At 41.7% G+C, this 22,048-nt stretch overlaps 1 protein-coding gene across 4 annotated transcripts in view; it reads right to left on the bottom strand.

Annotated features, from left to right (window-relative positions):
- The window catches only part of KCTD5 (potassium channel tetramerization domain containing 5), a 43,908-nt gene that overhangs the window by 2,455 nt on the left and 19,405 nt on the right, over positions 1 to 22,048 (bottom strand). The window contains exons 4-7 of one of the 4 annotated variants that reach the window (XM_067534096.1): positions 21,779 to 21,874; positions 9,597 to 9,722; positions 4,344 to 4,402; positions 3,320 to 3,503 (exon numbers count right to left, since the gene is read on the bottom strand). In XM_067534096.1, coding sequence (XP_067390197.1) covers positions 4,358 to 4,402; positions 9,597 to 9,722; positions 21,779 to 21,874 — 267 coding nt within the window. In that variant the 3' untranslated portion in view covers positions 3,320 to 3,503; positions 4,344 to 4,357. Of the gene's footprint in view, positions 1 to 3,319; positions 3,504 to 3,575; positions 4,403 to 9,596; positions 9,723 to 21,778; positions 21,875 to 22,048 lie in introns of those variants that run through there. The other 3 variants (XM_067534098.1, XM_067534094.1, XM_067534097.1) reach the window with 3 other exon arrangements.

The raw sequence follows: 22,048 nt of genomic DNA, 5'->3' as shown, positions 1-22,048 counted from the left end.
GAGTGGGGCGAGGGGATGTACTTGTTTTGCCAAGAGAAACCCGTTTACTACAATATTCACTGCAGAAATCACATTCTGAAAACTGGAACAAAGTGTTTTCTGAAGACAACAGAGTTTAAGTATTTGCCTCTGAAGGTCCCTTCTTCTTGGCATCTGCTCACCACTTTTCCTCTGCTCCCTCTAGTGGTTTTGGCTTTCCGGCCACCACCCTCTTCATCTCATCCCATAGTAAAGGGCTCTAAACTCTTTTATCATTGTATCCAAGCACTTTAGATTAGTCTCTCACATTACCAGTCTCAATTTTTTCATGTAATAGGTGACCAGTTAACAATAAGCTCAGTTATGGTGGTGATTGGCACCACAGGGGAGCCTACAAATAAACTAAGGGGCATGTCTTGATAGCCGTCTGACAACAGACTAAACAAAGCTCTGAATGTGCTAGCCACAAGTACAGAGCACTGTGTGCTAATCAGTGAAATTAACACCAACTGGTCTTTACTCTCTCTTGGCACATGGCTGACTTCATGGTGCTGGAAAAGGCTTTGCAGTCCAACCTGGAGAAGGATGACAGACCAGGCACATTCCCCTGCAGAGGCAGCCACTGGTCTCTCATGCAGAATTTCCTTCTCTAGTCCTTGCAGTGGAATAGAATGTTAAAACCAGGAACATCTTACACTGATAGTCAGTAGCACCTTCTATCCCAAAGGGCCTTTACAATACACACATACACAAATCTCCCTCCCTCCATATTTACAGGGCAGAATATGGCAGCTGCTTAGTAGGGCACAGCAGCTCCACATTAATGAATGTACTAAAAAACTTGACATTTAACTTTCAGAGGGATTTCACATAGCACGTAATTAACTTTTCTAGTTTCAAAACCGGCCAACAATGGATAAATCTTTCACATCCATTAAGCCAATTAGGATAGTCATTCTTGATGTACATAATGCTTTGGAATCTTCAAGGATTACAATTATGAGACCCCTTAGTTGTATGATTCATCCTACAAAAGGTAACTTCAGATGCATAGCACCACAGTTGAGGCCTTGGTTAAGTGATGACTTAGGGAATGTCAACTCTGCAATTAAAATCCTATGGCTGGCCTGTGCCAGCTGACTCAAGCTAAAAGGCTGTTTAATTGCTATGTAGACATTCAGGCTGCAGCCCGGGCTTTAGGATCCTGTGAGGAACCTGAACCTCTACACCGCAGTTAAACAGCCCCTCAGCCCACATCAGTTGGCAGTGTAGACAGATCTCTAAGAGGGAAAGGTGCCATGTATTGACTCACCAACAGTACTTCCTGGAGCACCTGGATTTTATTTTGTGGTGGGAGGGTTCCTATTCACACTGTATACTGTTCCTGCTTAGGTTATGAAAGCAGATGAGATCACAACTAGTGGTGCGATGAAGATCCAATGAAAGGTTTTCTAAATGGAGTATGAATAGTTTCAAAGTATGTATTAAAAGCAAATGCTACATATTTCAGCATTAAGAAAATTCACCACCTGTACTTCCAGTTAATGAAAAGCATTCCATAAAAAACTGCCTGGAAAACAAGTGAATTCAGTGAGTAAAACTCAGGCCTTGAAAATTTAAACAACTGCTAGTAAAGAGATTTGCAATGGTGAAAAACGTGTGTGCTACCATGCCCCTTACAACAAAGCTAGAGAACAGGTAGATACTGTAATTGTACAATTATCAGCCAACATTTATGATATACACTGCACCAGCACCATGTCTGGTGCTTTCCAAAAGACAGAAAAGGGCACTCCTTACCCTGAGCAGAATACAATCGAGTTAACTAGCAAACTTTAAAAGCATGTATCTTACTACTAGGGGTGGTCAACTGGCAGGAAAATACATTGGCTATGTTATTCAATACATTTCACCATATGATACTCACCACCAGAATGTGACCACCAAGACTGAATACCACAAAGAAAACGATCAGTGAGTAAGTGATTTGATGAACTCCAGTGAGTTTGGCTAAGCGCAGAAGTTATGCCAATTTAACTAAAGAGGTGGTGCTGAACTGATTAATTAATTGAATTTAACATCACACATTTAGTTAAACCTGTGTATATAGACACTCATATCAGGCTCAACCTGGCTTGTATCAGTTTAGCTTGCACCTGTAAGTGACATCATAGAGTCCTAGAGTCAAGGCCAGAAGGGACCTCCAGATCATTTAGTCAGACCCCTGACAGCACTCAGCACCTGCACACTAAAGCCAATAACCAAACTCAGCCTGAAGTATTGCATCCCACAGGAAACTAAACTATTATCATGCGCCACAGGGAGAGAATAGGAGGGACTAAGATGCACACCACTCATAACTTTAGCATATCATTTAATTCTGTGTAAAGCAGATCACATTCAACGGGACGAACTTAGGCCCCCACCCTTTCGTGCTTTTGGTTACTTCACTTCCTCTTTCCTGTAATAGCTCATGGTGATGTTTCTCAAGTCATCTTCAAAATGTTTCCTAATTACCTTCGCTTATTCTCTATCTCACCTCTTTCTCTTCAGTGTGATCTCTACCTCCTGCCATATAGATTTTGGTTTCTTTTCTTCTATCTACCCCACAATTCTATTTCTCTCAGATTTTATGTGCACACACTGTTCTTCTCTTTCCTGGCTTATCCCATCAATCTCCCACTCTTTCCCTGTGCCATTCACTTGCCTTATCTAATCCCAGACCCCCCCTTCACCCACAGACACAAATAGGGTATGGAAATTTTACAATGTGCCCAGTAGCCAGAGAATTAAGCCCACAGACCTATATGAGATAAAGAGCAGGAGGGAGAACCATCCAGGGCAACAACCTGATGAGAAAGCAACTGATCCCCACCCCCCATGCCAAGCTGTTTGAGAAGGGTGTTGTCCTGGACTCTGCTCAGTGGCTTCATTTTCATATCAGCCTCTGGCTAGTCAGTGTCGGACACATTTGAATGCCTCCTACCTTTCACCATGGCTGGGAAGTAACATAGGTCTGGTTCTGATTTTCATTGCTGCCCACAGGATTCTGAATAGGAGTAAAAACTGACAGATGTTGGTCAGTATCACTCTGCCACTTAGGGAAGCTCTGAGCAGCAGCAGAAGCACTGGAGCTGATTGCTTGCAGAGCCCCTGGGTTTATGATCACGTGATGTACGGAAGTTTCATATGGACCCTAAGGACTAATAATTTAATTTTTAGAAAATGAAAGCTTAGATTTTGCACAAGGAGGCAACCTTCCCCAGAAGCAATTCTTGCTGGCCTTGGTGAGTAAGTTTTTCATGTCCTGGCAATAGTGATTGTTACACCATGCACGCTTTTCAAACATTTTATTACCTCAAGATAAATTTAACTTTTCCAACCCATATGAAAGCAGCACTGAAGGTATTTGTTAAAAGGCTGCCTTTTCAAATATACACGTGGGGATCTGACGTATGATCCTGTAAGATGCTGAATACCATCAGTTTCCAGTGACTTCACCTGGGCCTTGCAGTATTGGAGTCCTGATGAGCAGCAAGTAACAGATATAAGCAACAGCAGACTCATAACAGAATGATTGTAAACAAAACCATGAATTATTCTCCATGCGCTGCTTCACATTGTAAGGTCACTCCTTGGTAATTCCTAGTAATAATTTGAATTTCAATAGCACTGTCTATTCGGGGACCTCAAAGCAATTTACACACAGTAAATTAGGAGTTGGCCCCTCCATAGTGAGGGTTATTTCCATTTTATACATGTGAAAACTGGAGCACAGAAGTGACTTGTTTATATTCATACAGAGGGACTGAAGCAGAGCAGAGGAAAGAATGCAGGCCTGCTGATTCCCTATATTGTGCTTTAGTAGGACCATCCTTGGCTAACATACTTCATTCAGATGGACAAGCTTCTTAATATGTTGCCAAATCAGACGTTTACTGAAGATCTGTTCCACAGGTTTTTATTAGCTACCATTATACACAAAATATTTGACAAGAGAAAAAATAGGCCATGTAATAAACACAATTTCTGTCTAAAAATGTTTTCTCTCAAATTTGTATAAAGCATTTTCCCTCTCAGAATAGCTTTAAAAGACTGATAACGGCAGCGAGACTAATGTAAAAAGGCACAAGAGTCAGTACAGGTCTAATCATGTATTCACCATCTGTGCAACAGATCATATTATAAAACCTATTACCATTTCTACCACTGTGATTTTCACCTGAAACTAGGAATAAAAGGCAACTATGACTACGGAACAAATACACCACTAGGACTAGCCAGAGGATGGTACTGGTGAGGGGCGGGTGTAGATGGGGCAGAGGAAAGCGTGTGGGTGAAGTCCTAGGGCAGCTAGTGCTCACCATGACATTTACACTTAATCTGAGTCATTCATATCGTAATCCGTCTCTTCATCCTCGCTCTGAGTGGCATGCAGCATGCAGCAAGTATAAAGAAAGGAGGGAAAAGAAAAGATTGCAAGTGAGTCAGAGCCAAGGCAAAGTACAATCCACTTACATGTGAGGTAGGTGAGGCTATTTTACTTTAAACCCATTCTCCAAAAGGCAAGAAGATACCAGACAATTTAAAAGCAGGAACATCATGGATAGTAGGAAAACTAGTTTTCCCAATTGTCCCATGCATCAGCAGACTACTGCTAATAGTGCCATTCAATTCAGCATTCACTTGACACAATGAAAGGGCAACACTATGGAATGGGACAGCTGATGCAGAATGCTACAGATGGTACCTGAAACTTGTGAGCTCTGCAGCTGGCTCCAAGTGTCTGTGGACTCAGCACAGGTAAACTTAACTTTGTTGGCAGACATCAGGAAGAGCATTGTGTCATCCCTCCTAATAGAGCAGCTCAAGAAAGCGTGCAGGGAAATGAAGTTGATTTGGGAATGGAGAGCTCTTAGAAACACAAGTTGCCCTTCAGAAGGGCTCTTATGTCCTGCTTTCCAATTAATGCCATTGAAACAGTTTAAGTAATTGGCTCAAATGGGTTAGTTTACTCTCCCAGCTACATTAGACAGTTACATGTGCATTCCAGCTATAACAGGAATCAGAGAAAGGCAGTGGTTAAGTGGCATTGCCTTCCTCAATACCCACAAGAGATCCTATTTTTGGGGAAGCCGATAGATAGGCTGCTTTGGTTGTGCCTATGCAGTGGTGGTATAGCCATGTTCATCCCAGGATATTAGACAGACAAGGTGGGCATGGTAGTATATTTTATTGGACCTACTTCTTTTGGTGAGAGAGAGAAGCTTTCAAGCTACACAGAGTCCCTCCTCTTCAGTTTGTGACTGTCACTGTTCTACTGAACTTGGCCCATTTTAAATTTTACTTAAAACAAAAGTTGAAGAGTTTAGTAAACTACAATTAGAATCTGAAGAAGCCAGAGTGAAAATTAGCTTGAACAGAAATCCAAATCAGCAGCCAAATGACAAAAAAAATGAATAAACTATTCAAAAAGGAATTATGTTACACAACATTCATGCCCCCAGCCCTGGGAAGCCTGACTAAGGCTGTTTTCCTTACTAATTCCCCATGATTAAGGTTAAGATTCTGTCACAGGCATTTTTAGTAAAAGTCAGGGACAGGTTGCAGGCAAAAACAAAAAATTCACAGAAGCCTGCGACTTGCTCCTGACTTTTACTAAAAAATACCCAGGTGTTGGGGGGAGAGAGGAGGGAGAGAGAGACTAATAGTCAGAGTGTTCCCATGGGCTAACCTCCCGCAGCTGCTCCAGACCCACACCTGCTTTGGTGGCCCCAGAGCCCGCTGCTCCTGTGGCAGAGGCTGTCCGCCATGCTCCTGACCCAACCCCAACCACTGCTTCAGCCCTGAGGCCGCTGCTCCAGCAGCCCCAGGATTGACAGCTGCTCCCGCCCTGCCACTGGGCAAGAAATCATGGAGGTCCATGAAAGTCACGTAAACCGTGACAGAATTGTATCCTTACCCACGATGTAGTTCAAGCCCTGGGCTGTGTACATTCAGAGTAGGGCTTGTTGTGGGAGGTTCCTGTAAGGCTTTGTAAACACAAGTTGCATTTGAGGGTTGTTCTGAAACAGATAGTGGCCCTTCAGAATGCTCAGAGTTATTTCTTCCAAAGCAGGAAATTATTACAAAGCAGGCTACATGCTAAATTCACTTCATGGGAAATAGCTCATAGTGTATGATTTAATGGTCAGTCTTTTTATATACTTATCATGGTGTAATGCTGTCTCATAATGGAGCTCATTTTATGCTATTTTACAGCTGTAATTTACAAGGCAGGAAAATCTTCACTTATTAGAACTCACTGCCACTGTTTGAAGTTCACCAGTGTATTGCTCAGTATTAATAGCAAGTCACTTTTGGAGAAGGTCAATACTGTAGAACACCTTTCACTGGGGAAAGTTTAGTACCTTTGGAAATACTACTTTCAATTTTTAGTTGTGATTGTTTCTTGTTCTATTTTATTTAGACAAATTGTGTCTTCCATGAAGAGAATACTAGATAAAAAAAACACCAGAAAAGAAAGTGGAGAAGTCAGATCAGCTGGGGCTGCTCCCAAGATATGTTTTTTTCTGGTTTGTAAACCCACCACCATTAACAAAGATTCCGGTAATCTGGTGGGTGATGCAGAATACAATACAATGGCCCTTCCATAGCTGTACTGATAGAAGGGGTTTTTTAGATGTCATGACACAAGGGTTCTTGTGCTTTCCCCTTCACAGCAGCATGGATCAAAGCCACCTGAACAGTTGTCAATATGTAATTCAAGTTGACATTTATTACCATTTCAATGGAGTAACAAGTAGTTGAAGGTTAAATCAGACAATTTAGCAGATTATGGATCTGAGGCTAAACTGGCTTGAAAAATCCATCTGTTGAGAAGATAGATCCCAAAAAACAGTACTGACTCAACATTTTAGTACCTTCCAACCAAAAGGATTTAAAAACAAAACCAAACCCTCTCTTACAAATACCCTGTATGTCAAATGGAATTAAACATATATTAAATGGAAACTTCAAAAAGCTTCCCTCTTGCACCTGTCCAAAGACCCTACCCCACCACTCCCATCTTTTTTCCCTAATATGCCTTTTAGAACACCCTTGTCCAACAGTTGCACCAAACAGGCAACTTTATGTAGTTATGGTTCTAATACATTTTTTCCAAATTTATTCCTGCATTTTGGTGTTAGTCCACGTCTAGGAAAGAGAACTCTCCCATCCCGAAATCCCCCACTGGCCCATATACAGTGGAACAAAATTGCTAATTTCTGGGGATTCTTTCACTCACCTGCCCTCCAACATTATTTTATTCGGTATCAGAGCGAGAGCTCCCAATTGTATTTGCAGCCACGCATGAAGACTGTGCTTGTTCTTGGTTTTTAACTAACTCACATGGTTCTAATGTCATGCTACTTCCCACTGTGCCCATTCTTTCTAGTACAGGGTTCCCTTCTTGCATCAAGGCTCCTGAGGAGCATTTGAGACACAGCAGCGTTCTTCAGAGTCCATCAACCAGACTGTAAATTTCAGTGCAGAGTATAAATGTTGGCATCTCTCAAATGTCTCAATGCCCAAAGGCTGCACTGTACTTGTTCTGAACCAGCCCCTCCTTTTCAGTCCCCAACAGTGTTTGGTTTGATATTCTAAACATTTCTATTAACCCAGGCATCCAATCAAATTCCGGGACCTTCTGAAGCATGCTGTTGTAGCAGAGTCACTGATGTTCCTTGTAAAAATGTGTATTCTGTTCAGTAATTCCAGTTTTTGCTTTATTATTTTTATCACAGTGGGGCACACGTCCAAGCCCTGAACAGCTTACACACTAAGACAACAAGCAAACGATGAATGGTTAGGGATAGGAATGCAATTCACACACACACACACACACACACACACACACACACACACACTCTTGTTGCCTATGTTATATGTCGGTGTGGTATTTATCAGCTTTTCCATTTCTTTCAGGCATCATGGCAAAAACAGGTTTTGTAGAGGGAATGGCAGTGGGCTGACATGTCCATTCAGGGATAGCGATCTATAGGATTTTGTAGTTTTACATATTAACTTTTTATTTTTGGATATTTTAAACCCTATAAGAAGTTAATGTATGTTTATCTGAATTGTGACAAGATACATTTCAGCAGAAATTGGCCATTTCACTAGCAATGAAACAAAAAAGTTTTAAAATACTCAAAAGCTTTATGAAATAAGTCTCATTATTTGTACCCACACACCAAAAAAAGCTGCTTTCCACACTGCTGCTGTGCATGACCAAGAAATGAGCATACGGCAGCATGAAAAGCAGTAGTAACCTGCAGTAGACGGTAGTTTACAACAGACAATGTGAACAGGATAAAACTGCCATTGAAAGTTGCAGATCAATTTTAGGGGTTATTTTTCAGTGTTTATTTTTTAATGCTGACTCTTGAAAAGTCGTGCTTAGTGTTTTACTGGTTGTTTTCAATTTAAACCTATAAACATGCTAAATGAGTGGCAAACTTTTTTGTAGAAAGGACTAGGTTCACTAACCAATTTTAATATAGCCATCTCCCCCCCCCTTCACCCCCGAGACTCATTAGCATGGTGTAATTTGTACAATGCACACGTAGGGGAGGAACAATGCAATTCTTTTTCCATTTGGTCAGGGCCACCTATGATTCAGTCATGTCGCACACTGTCTTCCAGAGCTATTATTCCTGAAAGTCAACTGATCACACAAGCAAGATCTCATATCTATTACAATGTATCTGTCAATTCCATCATGTAGAAAAGCAAGAATTAGATGGAATCCTGAAATCTGCAGGCTAGCACAATACACTGCAAGGAAGGGACTTCATCTAATGCGAAGACTTTTATAGCTTACTGCATTTGATAATACTTTTCAGACAGAGTGTGTCATTCACATTCCTGGTTGTGAGAATTATGTATCCTGACTCAGGTAAGCACAGAAAATATCCATCATCTGTACTGGTGGCAGAATGAAAGCCAATCCATTGTGTGATAACCCAAATATGCATATTCTCAAAAGGAGACAGGAAGAGTCAAATAAAAGCATGAACGTCAGTAAGAATACATTTAAAGTTCTTGTTTTGTAATGTGCAAGTCATACTGACAATTAAAGTTACAGTAGAACCTCAGAGTTACGAACACTTCGGGAATGGACGTTGTTCATAACTCTGAAATGTTTGTAACTCTGAACAAAACATTACGGTTGTTCTTTCAAAAGTTTACAACTGAACATTAAACTTAATACAGCTTTGAAACATTACTAGGCAGAAGAAAAATACTAAAAAAATAAAGGGAAAGCAGCAGTTTACGTTTAACGCAGTACTGTATTGTATCTGCTATTTTTTCCCCCTCTGCGGCTGCCTGATTGGGTTCTTCTGGTTCCAAATGAGGTGTGTGGTTGACTGGTCATTTCATAACTCTGAGGTTCTACTGTACTTTAACTGGTACAGTTTAGGTTCTCTTGCACAATGAAAAGTGAACCATCATCAACCATGACAGTCAGATTACACACTATGCTTCACCTTCTTTTCAATAATAGTAATAACTAAGTCTAATTGTTTTGACTGGCATCTTTCATTTCCTCCCTCTCACGCCCAGCAACTTACCTTTGCTTTTTCACTAGGCTCGCTGGTTGTGCCATAGGGGGTATTATGCAGTTCCTTCGAGACAACACACAGAAATTCAGCCTGATCTTCATTTCCATAGTTATAGGAAGAACCAATACTGACCAACTGAAAGAGGAGAGAAAGGCTTAGGGATATTTCTGCACAAAACCATTGGTATTAATTTCCCTTAACTTTGGCTTTAACATTCCTCAAAATGTTGGCTGTTTGGAACATGATCTCCCACATTAATGCAAATAGAGGCCAACTTCTAATGTCAGGGTTAATGTAGCTGTTCCATATAAAGGTCTATGAGGCTACCAGTGTAAGGGTGCTATTGCAATAGTATCCTGAGTGCCCAGGCACAATCCTACAGAGACAGTCAATGGGGAGAAGAAACCTGCTCCCCACTGTATTTTGGAGACCTGAACCCTCCCACCTCTTCTCCACAGTTATTTTTTAAAAAAATCTGCATATGGTGCAATAGTGTGGATGGGATTTAGACAAGCATGGAGCTGCATGGAGAGAGCACTCTACCCTAGCGAGACACCTGCTATTGTACTCATGGAATAATCCTATGGTTCTATTTGGAATCTGCACAGATATTTAGAGCAGGAGGCAAAAGTTAGCATTTGACTGAAAAACAAGACGACAAACAGAATGGTGGGACTCCAGACCAACATTCCAAATTCATGCATATTGTTGCTGGGAATTTGGTTAAAGTAGCATTACAATTGCAAGTTATATGCTTGAAATGAAATGTTGCTTATTTACAAACTGCTAGAAGCTGCATTCATCTCAACGTGCAGTCTGCTCAGATGGTGACATTTTCTTCTGTACTATGCAACTACCTAAGGTCAAAGGATTTACTTAGCAAGGCTTAACCAGCCACTGAGTCAAATCAGATGCAGGACCTTTTTTTTTTTTTTTTTTTTTTCTTTAGGGGGGGGGGGAAGGTATATTTCTAAATGGCAAATGAAATACAGTTTGTGGTACTGTTATGTGGCTCCTGCTGACATGACAGACCAGAAAAGCTGTCCGCTGCACAGATCCTTTATATACATCCCAGGCAGTCATAACATCACCAAATCAAACAGTCAAATTCCCACAGACATGTATTAGCAGCCCTCTGTCCCCAGTTTGCAATATCCCTATTTTCAATCCCAATATGCCAGAAGTAATTTAGCCATAAGGTGCCATTAATCAGTTTCCATTTCATTATTAAAGTGCTCCTGGTATGTGTCCAGAAGCGAAGGTTCAGCATACTGTAGTTCAGAGCAGCACCATTTGAAACAGCCAAAAAGCTATAGTTCTAAAAAGTTTATTTCCATTACCTCAGGGGAGCCACAGAGATATATAAAGGCCCCGATGGACACTCCTGCACCCAGTTTGAGATGGGTAACAATGAAATCTTGGGCTACCTGGCCAGGGCATTGGAATTAGGCAGTTTGCCCACACAGGCAGAGGGGAAATCTCAGCTGAGAGCAGCCCCAACACAGTATTAATCGTAAAAAACTAAAGCTTCCTTCTCCCAGTATGGAATGGCAGTACAAAAATATCCAGAAGCTACAGTAAAGCAGCCATGTAAGTGCCTAGACAAATGTAACCAGGGCTCGCAAAATCTCTTACATGGGACACTGTTTGCAAAGGGTCAACTACATTTAAAGAGCAAAGATACAGGAAATGCATTGACCATCTCCTCAAAATTAACCCTTTTATAACTGTCACTTGCCAGGAGTGTTTGTCATGAACCATCCCCCAACAAACACTCCTGGTGCCTTCATACATCTGATGTATGCATAGGTAGTCAATAGAATAACCAATAGACCGGAGTATAAATAAAATTAAATCTTCTAAAAAGAAAGCGTTACCTTTTCCACAAAAACATTTCCAATGAGGTTACAGAAAACTAGTAATTTACAATTACTTCAAAGCACACCTGTGGAGAATTTAATGGTGCTATTTATCTCAACATGTCCGGGCACACCAGCTTTCCCCAATGAATACTCTGCTATTTATATCAAGAATGTCTAATTGACTGAAAGGGAAGGCACCTTGATTTTTCAGTCATATAGAATGAGCTAGAAATGACTGCCCTGTCCTGCCTTGGAAAGGGGCTGCCAAGATTAAAATTACACAGCCCACATGCGAGACACTCCAGTACTGAGGAAAAGAAAGAACTCCATACACATTAGTGACCACTTAACTCTGTTTCCAGTAAAAAGAAGGCACTGTGCGCACAAGTCTTTGGAAGAAGCTGTAAAGTGAGATTTTGGCCCAAACCCCAAAACTGAGCAATGAGAATTGTTAAATGGATACAGAATGAATACTGTATGCAAACACACACATGCACAGTCTCTCTCGCCACTTTGTTTCTCAAACCAGAAAGAGTATTTAAAACCCTTTATTTTAAATTAACTTAAACAATTCAACTCCCATTTAGTCCTACAAACAGCCAATTGTCTTCTTGCAAAATGACTTCACACTCTTCAGAATAACAAGGGCCAGATGTCAGATCAACTAAGTTTAGAACTGCAGGCAATTACTCTGCCAGTAAAAGGAGAAATACCTCATTGCTCACTGAGGGCATCTCAGCAAAAATAAATGTGCTCTCTGAAAACAGATGTGCAATTTTCAGATGTGCCTCAACCATGAGGCCCCTGGTTTAATATGGAAGGGATTTGGTGGCAGTGAGCTCACTAGGAGGGCTTTGAACTCAGTTTTGCTTCCACCCATCCTTGGAAACAGCCCAAATTTGTTGACTTTCTGGGCATACTGCTATGGTGAGAAGATGGGCTGATCGTTGGTCAGAGGGACATTAACCATCAGGATAGTAGATTTTGTTTTGTTGGTTGTGGTATGTCTGGATGGGCTAATCATCCTATTACTGATGAGTTTGTGTATTTCTAGAGCTTCATGATACAGGCTGTATGTAATGTTTATTAAACATGGGTTCTTTAAAGCTGGCCTGCATTACACCCATGTAAAGTGCTTATTCAAGAAAACCTGTGCATGTCTGCCACTGAGAATGTCTTGTATGTACAGCACCAAGAATGTGCTAAAAGTTTAACTCCAGAGTGTTTTCTACAGGGCATTGTTTGGACTTGGGGAACTCATTTATTTTAAAGCCCTATTTAGAGATTATGACTCAGTCTGTTCTTCTCAAAAGGTATTTCATGTCTGCTTGTGCCTTTTCTGGTGTAGACATATGCACTGTGCTGTTTATGGACTTGAACCTGTGTTAATGAGAGGTTTCCAGCCATTCCTAGAATAGCTCACCCCCAAACCACTGCCATGACAGGAGACCTTTTGATTAGGTACTAGGTAGGTACATAAACATCCTCAAACTGAGAGCAAGAACCCCTGACTCCTATTTACAGTTTCAAAGCAGGGCTCAGATTGCCCATGTGCATACATGTAGTAGAGAAAGATGCTTCCTCCACCAACCTTGCATTCACTGCCCATTTATACAACCTTTAACCAACTCTTCTCAGTCAAGAGTTATCTACAGTGGCCCTATAAAGTTACACTGCACAGGCTGCTCCCCAAACTATCAAGATAACTCATGAGGCAGAACCCTGGAGAGCTATTAACATTTAAACAGCAGAAGTTAGGGCAGATTCAATGTGTCTATGCACTGTGACAAAGTATCGATTCTGGGAAATCAGTTACGGGGAGAGACTGATTAACAGATTTTAAGGGCAGAAAAGACTCAAATGATCGTTCACTCTGACACTACATTACACAGGACATAGAATTTCTACCAAGTGGTTCCTGCATTAAACCCATAATCTTTTGGCTGAGCTACAGCAGATTTTTTCAAAAGACATCCAATCCTGATTTAAAGTGACAGAATCCCCAGCATTCCTTGGCAAACTGTTCAATGACCAATGTTAAAATGATACATTTAGCATTAACGAAACCCTAGAAGCTGAAGTTAGTTAAGGTCAACATGGAAATAATTTGCAAATTTTTGAACAGATTATTATTTACATTGCAGTAGTGCATAGACACTGCAGTCACAGACCAGAGATTCAGTGCCCTGGGAATTGTACAGACAGTCCATGCCTCAGTTAGCTTAAAATTGAAGTACAAAACAAAGCAATTTACCTCTTGTAATGAGAGCGCCATGGTAAACTGCTTTGCTCACCCATTCTCACCTCCTACTCAATGACAGTCATTAGCCCTCAAGTACCTGGCTTTCATCTACCTCCCCCCTTGTTCTCTATGCACTTGTATATCTGTATTTCCTATTTACCATATCATTCTACCTCTGCATCTGACGAAGTGAGCTGAGTCTCACGAAAGCTTATGCCTACAAAAATTAAATTTGTTAGTCTTTAAAGTGCCACAGAACTCTCGTTGTTTTTGCTGTATACAGACTAACACGGCTACCCCTCTGGAACTATTCTGGAAGATGTGATTTGCACAGAGGAAAGCGGAGGGAATTCAAAAGAGTGAAATTATTGATTATTACTCTATTATCTACATCTAGAATTTATATATAAAATTATCAACATAAAACAAGATGTTTCCAACTCCTGGCACTGAATGCTTAACTACTCACCTGAAAAACAAGTAATTTTTTTTCTGGTTTGTACATCAACCACCAACATGAGGTTCTTGAGTCAAAACTCAGCTGGCTATTTTGTGGGTGATAAATTCAAGTTGGAAGCCTAAGAACAAATCAACAGTATAAAAGTGTCCCTGAGAACACTTTAATGAAACTGTGTTCTACTATAGAGTTCATGGTATTGAAAGCTTACATGATTCTTTGACATATACATATATGCATATGCAGTTGCAGGAGAGGTGCTGCTAACTTTAGAGGAAGAAAAGAAAATCGAAGTGATTATTTGTTGCTAAAATTTTTGCTAAGAAAATTTCCTCAATCAAAAGTCTGGACAGTTACGTAGCTCTTACAGCCTTTTACAAGATGAACATATATGTGTAATGAAGTGTCATAAATATACAATAAAAACTAGTCATGACAATTATACACAGAACTACCAAAAGCTGCACACCCAGGAAGAAAGCAGAATGATCTGAAAACAGCAGAAATGCAAGGAAGCCATGCATATTAGTGTGAGGGTGAAAGCAATGATATGACACACCTCACTGCTGCATTTCTGGAAGCGTGTCTCCTCCCCTTTCACTTCCCGTCACACTATCAGCAGAAACTCTGACTGCTGGGCCCGGCCACAGCCAAACAGGGAACCTATACTGACAAGCTGCAACAACCAATCAGAGCAAAACACACACAAAAAAACCCCTTTGTAATGCTGGAGCACATAACTCATCTGAACTGTACACACAACAGATTGGCTCCTGTATATACACTGTGTTTCAGTAGCAAGTGAAAGTACTTCTATTGTGCAAAAATGAAAGCTACAGTTTATTTTAGTCCCCAAAACAGCATCCTATGTAACATATTTAAAACTCTTGCAGGTGGTTACAAAGCCAATTATGATTTGAAGGCAAATGCCCGTTTCTTATTTAAGTCTAACTGCAATGATAAGTCAGTAAACACTTACTGGACGTGGGGATGGAAAAATTATGGGAGATATTCTTATTACAAGGGAAAAGCATTGGTAACCCAATATACATTACTGAGGAAATATACAAAATGAGTTAAAAGGAAAAGTTATAAGAATATAAGAGTTTTAGAAAGAGTAATTTTACAAGGCACCAAGAAGGAAATCTCTTACACAGGGGTCCAATCTTGTTCCCATGAAATCACTGAAAAAAACTAGGCCCATAACAAGCAAGAATTGAATAATGCTGAAGTTCAGAACGTTTTCAGTTTAATTTTGTAGTTTCTCATTGGATGAATTATCTTCATAATATTCTGCGACACCTAATCCATGTGAAAGCATATGCATACCAGTGCACTTGAGAAGGATTTTGGCTTTAGATTAAATTTGAAGAGCTAGATACAAGATACTGGATAAGCAGCTGCCTATTCAGATTAAATAGTAAAGTAAGATTATACCAATGAGAGGTGCTGGTCCAAAACTAGGATACAGGATGTAATTTACTTTACAGTTCATATTATTATGTGAATAATTTTGAGGGCAACAGTTAAATACTAACTTTGTATAGTCAATCTACTTAGGAAGCCATTGCTGGACCAGATTTCAGCCTACATTTATTGCTAATTTGTATGATAGACACAGATTAATCAGAAAGAGCACAGACTTTGCAAAATTATTTATAAAATTTCTCATTTTGCACTGGATGATATTTAGTTTCTGAGCTCTTGCAAAGGTGGTAATTAAATCATTCTGGATAAATCATTCTCTTGTATGTTTAAAGAAACAGGAAGGTAATTCAGCAGTACAAAACCACATTATTTCTGTGCTAGGGAAAGGGTTGGAAGTTAATTAATATGGGCATTTTGCCTTTAAATAAACTGATCCTTCAGTAGTACAAGTCACAAAAGAAACTCAACATAAACCCACAGACTGGGACAAATTCACATCTTGCCTAATGGATAAGAGTTTCATTATGGACAACTTATTTGTCAAAGACAGGTGACAGAGAAATCCACCACCAGACACTTCCAAGTACTTTGCTCTACTGGAAAACACAATCCCTGAAGGTAGTTTGTGGAATGTGAACTAATGTATAAATGTGCTTTGCTAACATTGGTTTCGCTCAATAGTTATTGAGCTTCTTTACTGCCACCAGTCCCAGAAGTCTGACAATTCTCTCTCTCCTTAGATGATCACCATTAGGATGGAATTTTAAGATACTTTTTCAAAACACATTAAGTGAAGAGGAAACATTTTTGACCTGTTGATCAAATACAGCACTTTAAACCATGTTAAGTAAGGTGCAGGATTAGATAGGATCCCAACCCACAGGAAGAGTACTGCCTTGAAGAAGTAGATAACTGACTGTACATGGTTCTTATAATACACCACAGAAGGTACTGCATATTAGGCTGGGTACCATCCCACAGGGGAGAGAAATAGCACTGAAAGGTCAAAGGGATGTTTCAGAAAAAGGTCACACCATCACCACTGTATTCCCACTCTTGGAGACTAAAAAGCTGAAAGGGAGACTCAGGGAAAAGTCGGTTACGAACCTTCCGTAATTATTGTTCTTCGAGGTGGCAACCTAGGCAGCAGTGATCATGAGATGGTCGAGTTCAGGATCCTGACAAAAGGAAGAAAGGAGAACAGCAGGATACAGACCATGGACTTCCAAAAAGCAGACTCTGACTCCTTCAGGGAGTTGATGGGCAGGATCCCCTGGGAGGCTAATATGAGGGGGAAAGGAATCCAAGGGAGCTGGCTGTATTTTAAAGAAACCTTATTGAGGGCACAGGAACAAACCATCCCGATGTGCAGAAAGAATAGCAAATATGGTAGGCGTCCAGCTTGGCTTAACAAAGAAGTCTTTGGTGAACTTAAACACAAAAAAGAAGCTTACAAGAAGTGGAAGCCTGGTCAGATGACTAGGGAGGATTATAAAAATACTGCTCGAACATGCAGGAATGAAATCAGGAAGGCCAAAGCACAACTGGAGTTGCAGGTAGCAAAGGATGTGAAGGGGAACAAGAAGGGTTTCTACAGATAAATTACCAACAAGAGGAAGATTAGGGAAAGTGTGGGCCCCTTACAGAATGGGGGAGGCAACCTAGTGACAGAGGATGTGGAGAAGGCTGAGGTACTCAATGCCTTTTTTGCTTCTGTCAACACAGACAAGGTCAGCTCCCAGACTACTGCACTGGGCAGCACAGAATGGGAAGGAGGTGAACATCCCGCAGTGCTGAAGGAACAGGTCCAAGACTATTTAGAAAGATTGAACATACAAAAGTCCATGGGTCCAGACGCAATGCACCCAAGGGTGCTGAGGGAGTTGGTTGATGTGATTTCAGAGCCATTAGCTATTATCTTTGAAAGCTCGTGGCAACTGAGGGAGGTCCCTGATGATTGGAAAAAAGCAAATACAGTGCCCATCTTCAAGAAAGGGAGGAAAGAGGAGCCGGGGAACCACAGACTGGTCAGCCTCACCTCAGTCCCTGGAAAAATCATGGAGCAGGTCCTCAAGGAATCCATTTTAAGGCACTTAGAAGAGAGGAAGGTGATCAGGAACAGTCAACACGGATTCACCAAGGGAAAGTCATGCCTGACCAATCTGATTGCTTTCTATGAAGAAGTGACTGGCTTTGTGATGTGGGTAAAGCAGTGGACGTGATATACCTTAACTTTAGCAAAGCTTTTGATATGGTTTCACAGTATTCTTATCAGCAAGTTAAAGAAGTATGGGTTGGATGAATGGACTATAAAATGGATAGAGAACTGGCTAGAACATAGGGCTCAACGAGTAGTGATCAATGGCTCCATGTCTAGCTGGCAGCCGGTCACAAACGGAGTGCCCCAGGGGTCGGTCCTGGGGCTGGTTTTGTTCAACATCTTCGTTAATGATCTAGAGGATGGGGTAGATTGCACCCTCAGCAAGTTTGCAGATGACACTAAGCTAGGGGGAGTGGTAGATACCCTGGAGGATAGGGATAGGATACAGAAGGACCTAAACAAACTCGAGGATTGGGTCAAAAGAAATCCGATGAGGTTCAACAAGGACAAGTGCAGAGTCCTGCACTTAGGACGGAAGAATCCCATGCACAGCTATAGACTGGGGATCGATGAGCTAGGCATCAGTTCTGCAGAAAAGGACCTGGGGGTAACAGTGGATAAGAAGATGGATATGAGTCAGCAGTGTGCCCTGGTTGCCAAGAAGGCTAATAGCATATTGGGCTGCATGAATAGGAGCATTGCCAGCAGATGGAGGGAAGTGATTATTCCCCTCTATTCGGCATTGGTGAGGACGCATTTGGAGTATTGTGTCCAGTTTTGGGCCCCCCACTACAAAAAGGATGTGGACAAGTTGGAGAGAGTCCAGAAGAGGGCAATAAAGATGATTAGGGGGCTGGAGCACAAGACTTATGAGGAGAGGCTGAGAGAACTAGGTTTGTTTAGTCTGCAGAAGAGAAGAATGAGGGGGGATTTGATAGCAGCCTTTAACTACCTGAAAGGGGGCTCCAGGGAGGATGGAGCTAGGCTGTTCTCAGTGGTGGCAGATGACAGAACAAGGAGCAACAGTCTCAAGTTGCAGTGGGGGAGGTCTAGGTTGGACATTAGGAAAAAGTTTTTCACTAGGAAGGTGGTGAAGCACTGGAATGGGTTACCTAGGGAGGTGGTGGAATCTCCATCTTTAGAGGTTTTTAAGCTGAGGCTTGAAAAAGCCCTGGCTGGGATGATATAGCTGAGGTTAGTCCTGCTTTGAGCAGGGGGTTGGACTAGATGACCTCCTGAGGTCCCTTCCAACTCTATGATTCTATGATTCCATGTATTGCTCATGTCCATTCCCCATGCTAGGGGTGTGCGCGCGCGCTATATGCACCAGTGCTGGAGATTTTTCTCTCAGTGGTATCCATAAGGTTGGCTCTAGTGTCCTCTGCAGTGGCACACATATGCACTGGTATAAGGGCGCTGCTGCCTCCACCCGCTCCTCAGTTCCTTCTTGCCAGACAGAAGGGAAGGAGGGTAGGTTATGGAATGGACATGAGCAACACATCTTGAAAAAACAACCGTTACGGAAGGCGTTTGAGTGCTTGCTCATGTCCATTCCATGCTGGTTGACTCACAAGCAGTACGTCTGGAGGTGGGCCAGGAGTTCACAGACATGCCGATTACAATACTGCCATGCCAAAGCCTGCATCGTCTTGAGTTTGTTGCATGATGGCATAATGGGACATGAAGGTGTAAACTTGATTAACGATTATTTACACTACTACATGAAAAATCACTGGTTAAAGGCTTGTCAAGGCAAGGACGTTCCAGCACCATCACTGGTACTAAGAAGGAACTGAGAAGGAGAGGAGGTCAGCAGTGCCCGTATACTGGTGCATAAGCACACCACTGCAGAGAGCACTAAGCCAGCCCTATGGATACCACTGAGGGAAAAATCTCCAGCACCAGTGCACGTGGCACGTACGCACACACACCTAGCATGGCACGGACATGAGCAAGCACTCAAAGAATATTAGAATCACACTGCAACTGGAGAGTGTCTGCTAATAGCAGATCTGCAATGCAATCAGAAAATCCTACTGGGACCAACTATGGCTGGTGGGAAATTTGGGTAACTGGCTGACAGATTGTACACCTGTTCTGTCAATCAATCTCAAACCATACATCAAAAACAGAGCACCGTGGAGAAAAGAAAAAATGAATTAAAGCAGCAGGGAATTTAAAACCAATGGCATTTCCTCAAGAATGACTAACTCAGACGGCAATTTTAATTCTCGGAAAGTGCATCAGTGTTCAAACATGCTAGTCCCAAAGCATGGGGAGGTAAAGTGGAAGCTGTAATCAGTGGCGTACCTAGGGTCTCCGATGCCCGAGGGCCAAACCTACATTTGCGCCACCCCCCAGGGCTCATGCCCCCCTCCCCCCCCACAGGGCAGGAGGGGTCCTAGAGCTGCCCCCCAACTGCCTCGGGGAGGGGGGAGCTCTGTACCTGTGTGGGGGAGTCTGAGGCGCGGGGGGGGCACACAAATGAAGGCTTGGCTCTGCCACCTCCACTTCCCACACTTACCTGCCGCATGGCACCCACCTCTCCCACTGCAACAGCAGCCCCGCAGCCTGGTGTTGGCTTGGATGGGGCGGCCTCACCCCCCACCCCTCTCAGTACACCACTGGCTGTAATATTCTCTTCTTCAAATAGGAAAGACTCTTTCTGCAAGGTACCAGAAATCAACTTCCTACAAAGAAGAATGTCCAGGAAACCTATTCAATTTGTTGGCCACAGAATCGTCACATGGATCAAGTGAAATCTAGCAGGTACTCTCAGGTATCTGCCGAAAACAGACATCATCAGTATCTGGGTTGCAGAGAGGATCGTTACCACTTAAACTGGAGAACTTATTCATGAGAAGTTATTTATGCAGGTTTATCTAGATTTTTTCACTATGGCTATCAAAATGGGCGATCTAAACACCTTGTAAATTTCTAAGAGTGAACACAAAATGTCCTCTTTCATTTTCCTGCTGTTTTTAGGGCCCATTTTGTTTTTTAAATGCAACTTAGAGGAAAGGTTGAGTTAAAGTAGGTTTTACATTTACTTAAAAGGCACTAAAGTTTGTAGTCTGGATCTCTTCCAGAAGTGAATTCCCAGAGCTGTAAACTAGTCACCAAGAAAGCGGTTTCCTCAGCACACAGGTCTCACTCTGGGATTGAGAGTTACACTGCTCCACTGCTGATAGATGTGGTGGCCAGTTATGGTCCTGCAGGATGAGGAGATTTCTCAGGTAACTTCTTTATTACCAAGATTACCAAGTGTCCCCAGAGACAGGTCACACTGCAACCTTTAAAATGTGTTATTAAATCTAACCTGCCCTACAAATTTATTTCTGTGCTGTGCAAATTGAGCTTATTTGTCCTGATCTAAGAGAAGCAGCACAAGAACAGAAAACATTCATGGAGTTCACCTCCATTCCTCTATACAACCATACTGATTTATTAGGTGCCAACAACGTGCCTCGTACAAACACAGAAAGTTCAGATTTCAAAGCAAGGAACAAACTTATACTTGCAGCTGGCATTTTGATTTCCAGAACTGTTCCTACAATGTACTAATAATTTTTAGCACATTAACTAGGTAAATTGTTTTAATGATTATGGGAAGTACTGTATTAGAGCTTTGGTTTCTAAAGCGGTCACTTTATCCACAGAAGTTCACACTCTCAAGGGAGTTGCATTAAAAGCTTCCCCCATATTTTTCCCACAAGTATGCCTCAGCCCTGTTCTGGAAGGGCCATCTCTAAGGCACAAGAAACATCTAATCCCTTTCACCAGTGGGCTTTGTATCAAGCTCATCACCAACATAAACTCATAAGCGAAGTGTGATGCAGACTTCCACACACACAGGAATTAGATTGAGATGACTGAAGAACTATAACATAAATTTTCAGTCACAAATTGGCTTGCAGATGTCAATATGAATTCCATTCCCAATCTCTTTAGCCATCCATTCTTCGATAACGATTAAATTTAATTAAGGCACATATACAGAAAACAGTTTCTAATACATAAAACTTGAAAACTTCTTGCCATGAATATGACTGAGCAGTTCTATCAAGATAAATCAATGGAGTCCTCTGCTTATCTTCTTACCTGTTCAAATTTCCAGCCATCAGACATGGTGGAGACCATTTGGGTGAGCTCCTCCTCCTGACACTGCAGCACCCTGTATACATGTTTGACCGGCACCTTAAGGAAGAAACATCAGACACTCAATACAGCAGGGGGTAGTCAACAGTGTGTACTATTTCCTCGTTCCTTTAAAAAGGTAGTAAGCAGCAAAGACATTCTGAACACAACAGGATCAGTGGGGACTCTAGTTAAATCTCTGGGTTTGGTACTTTTGGCATCTAATATAGTGTT

This window comes from Emydura macquarii, unplaced genomic scaffold, assembly GCF_026122565.2.
Source record: "Emydura macquarii macquarii isolate MOO-44397 ecotype Brisbane River unplaced genomic scaffold, CSIRO-AGI_Emac_v2 contig_3390, whole genome shotgun sequence".
In the NCBI taxonomy this organism is placed as follows: Eukaryota; Metazoa; Chordata; order Testudines; family Chelidae; genus Emydura; species Emydura macquarii.
The sequence above is the reverse complement of the archived record's forward strand: the minus strand, read 5'-3'. Positions and strand labels throughout refer to the sequence as shown.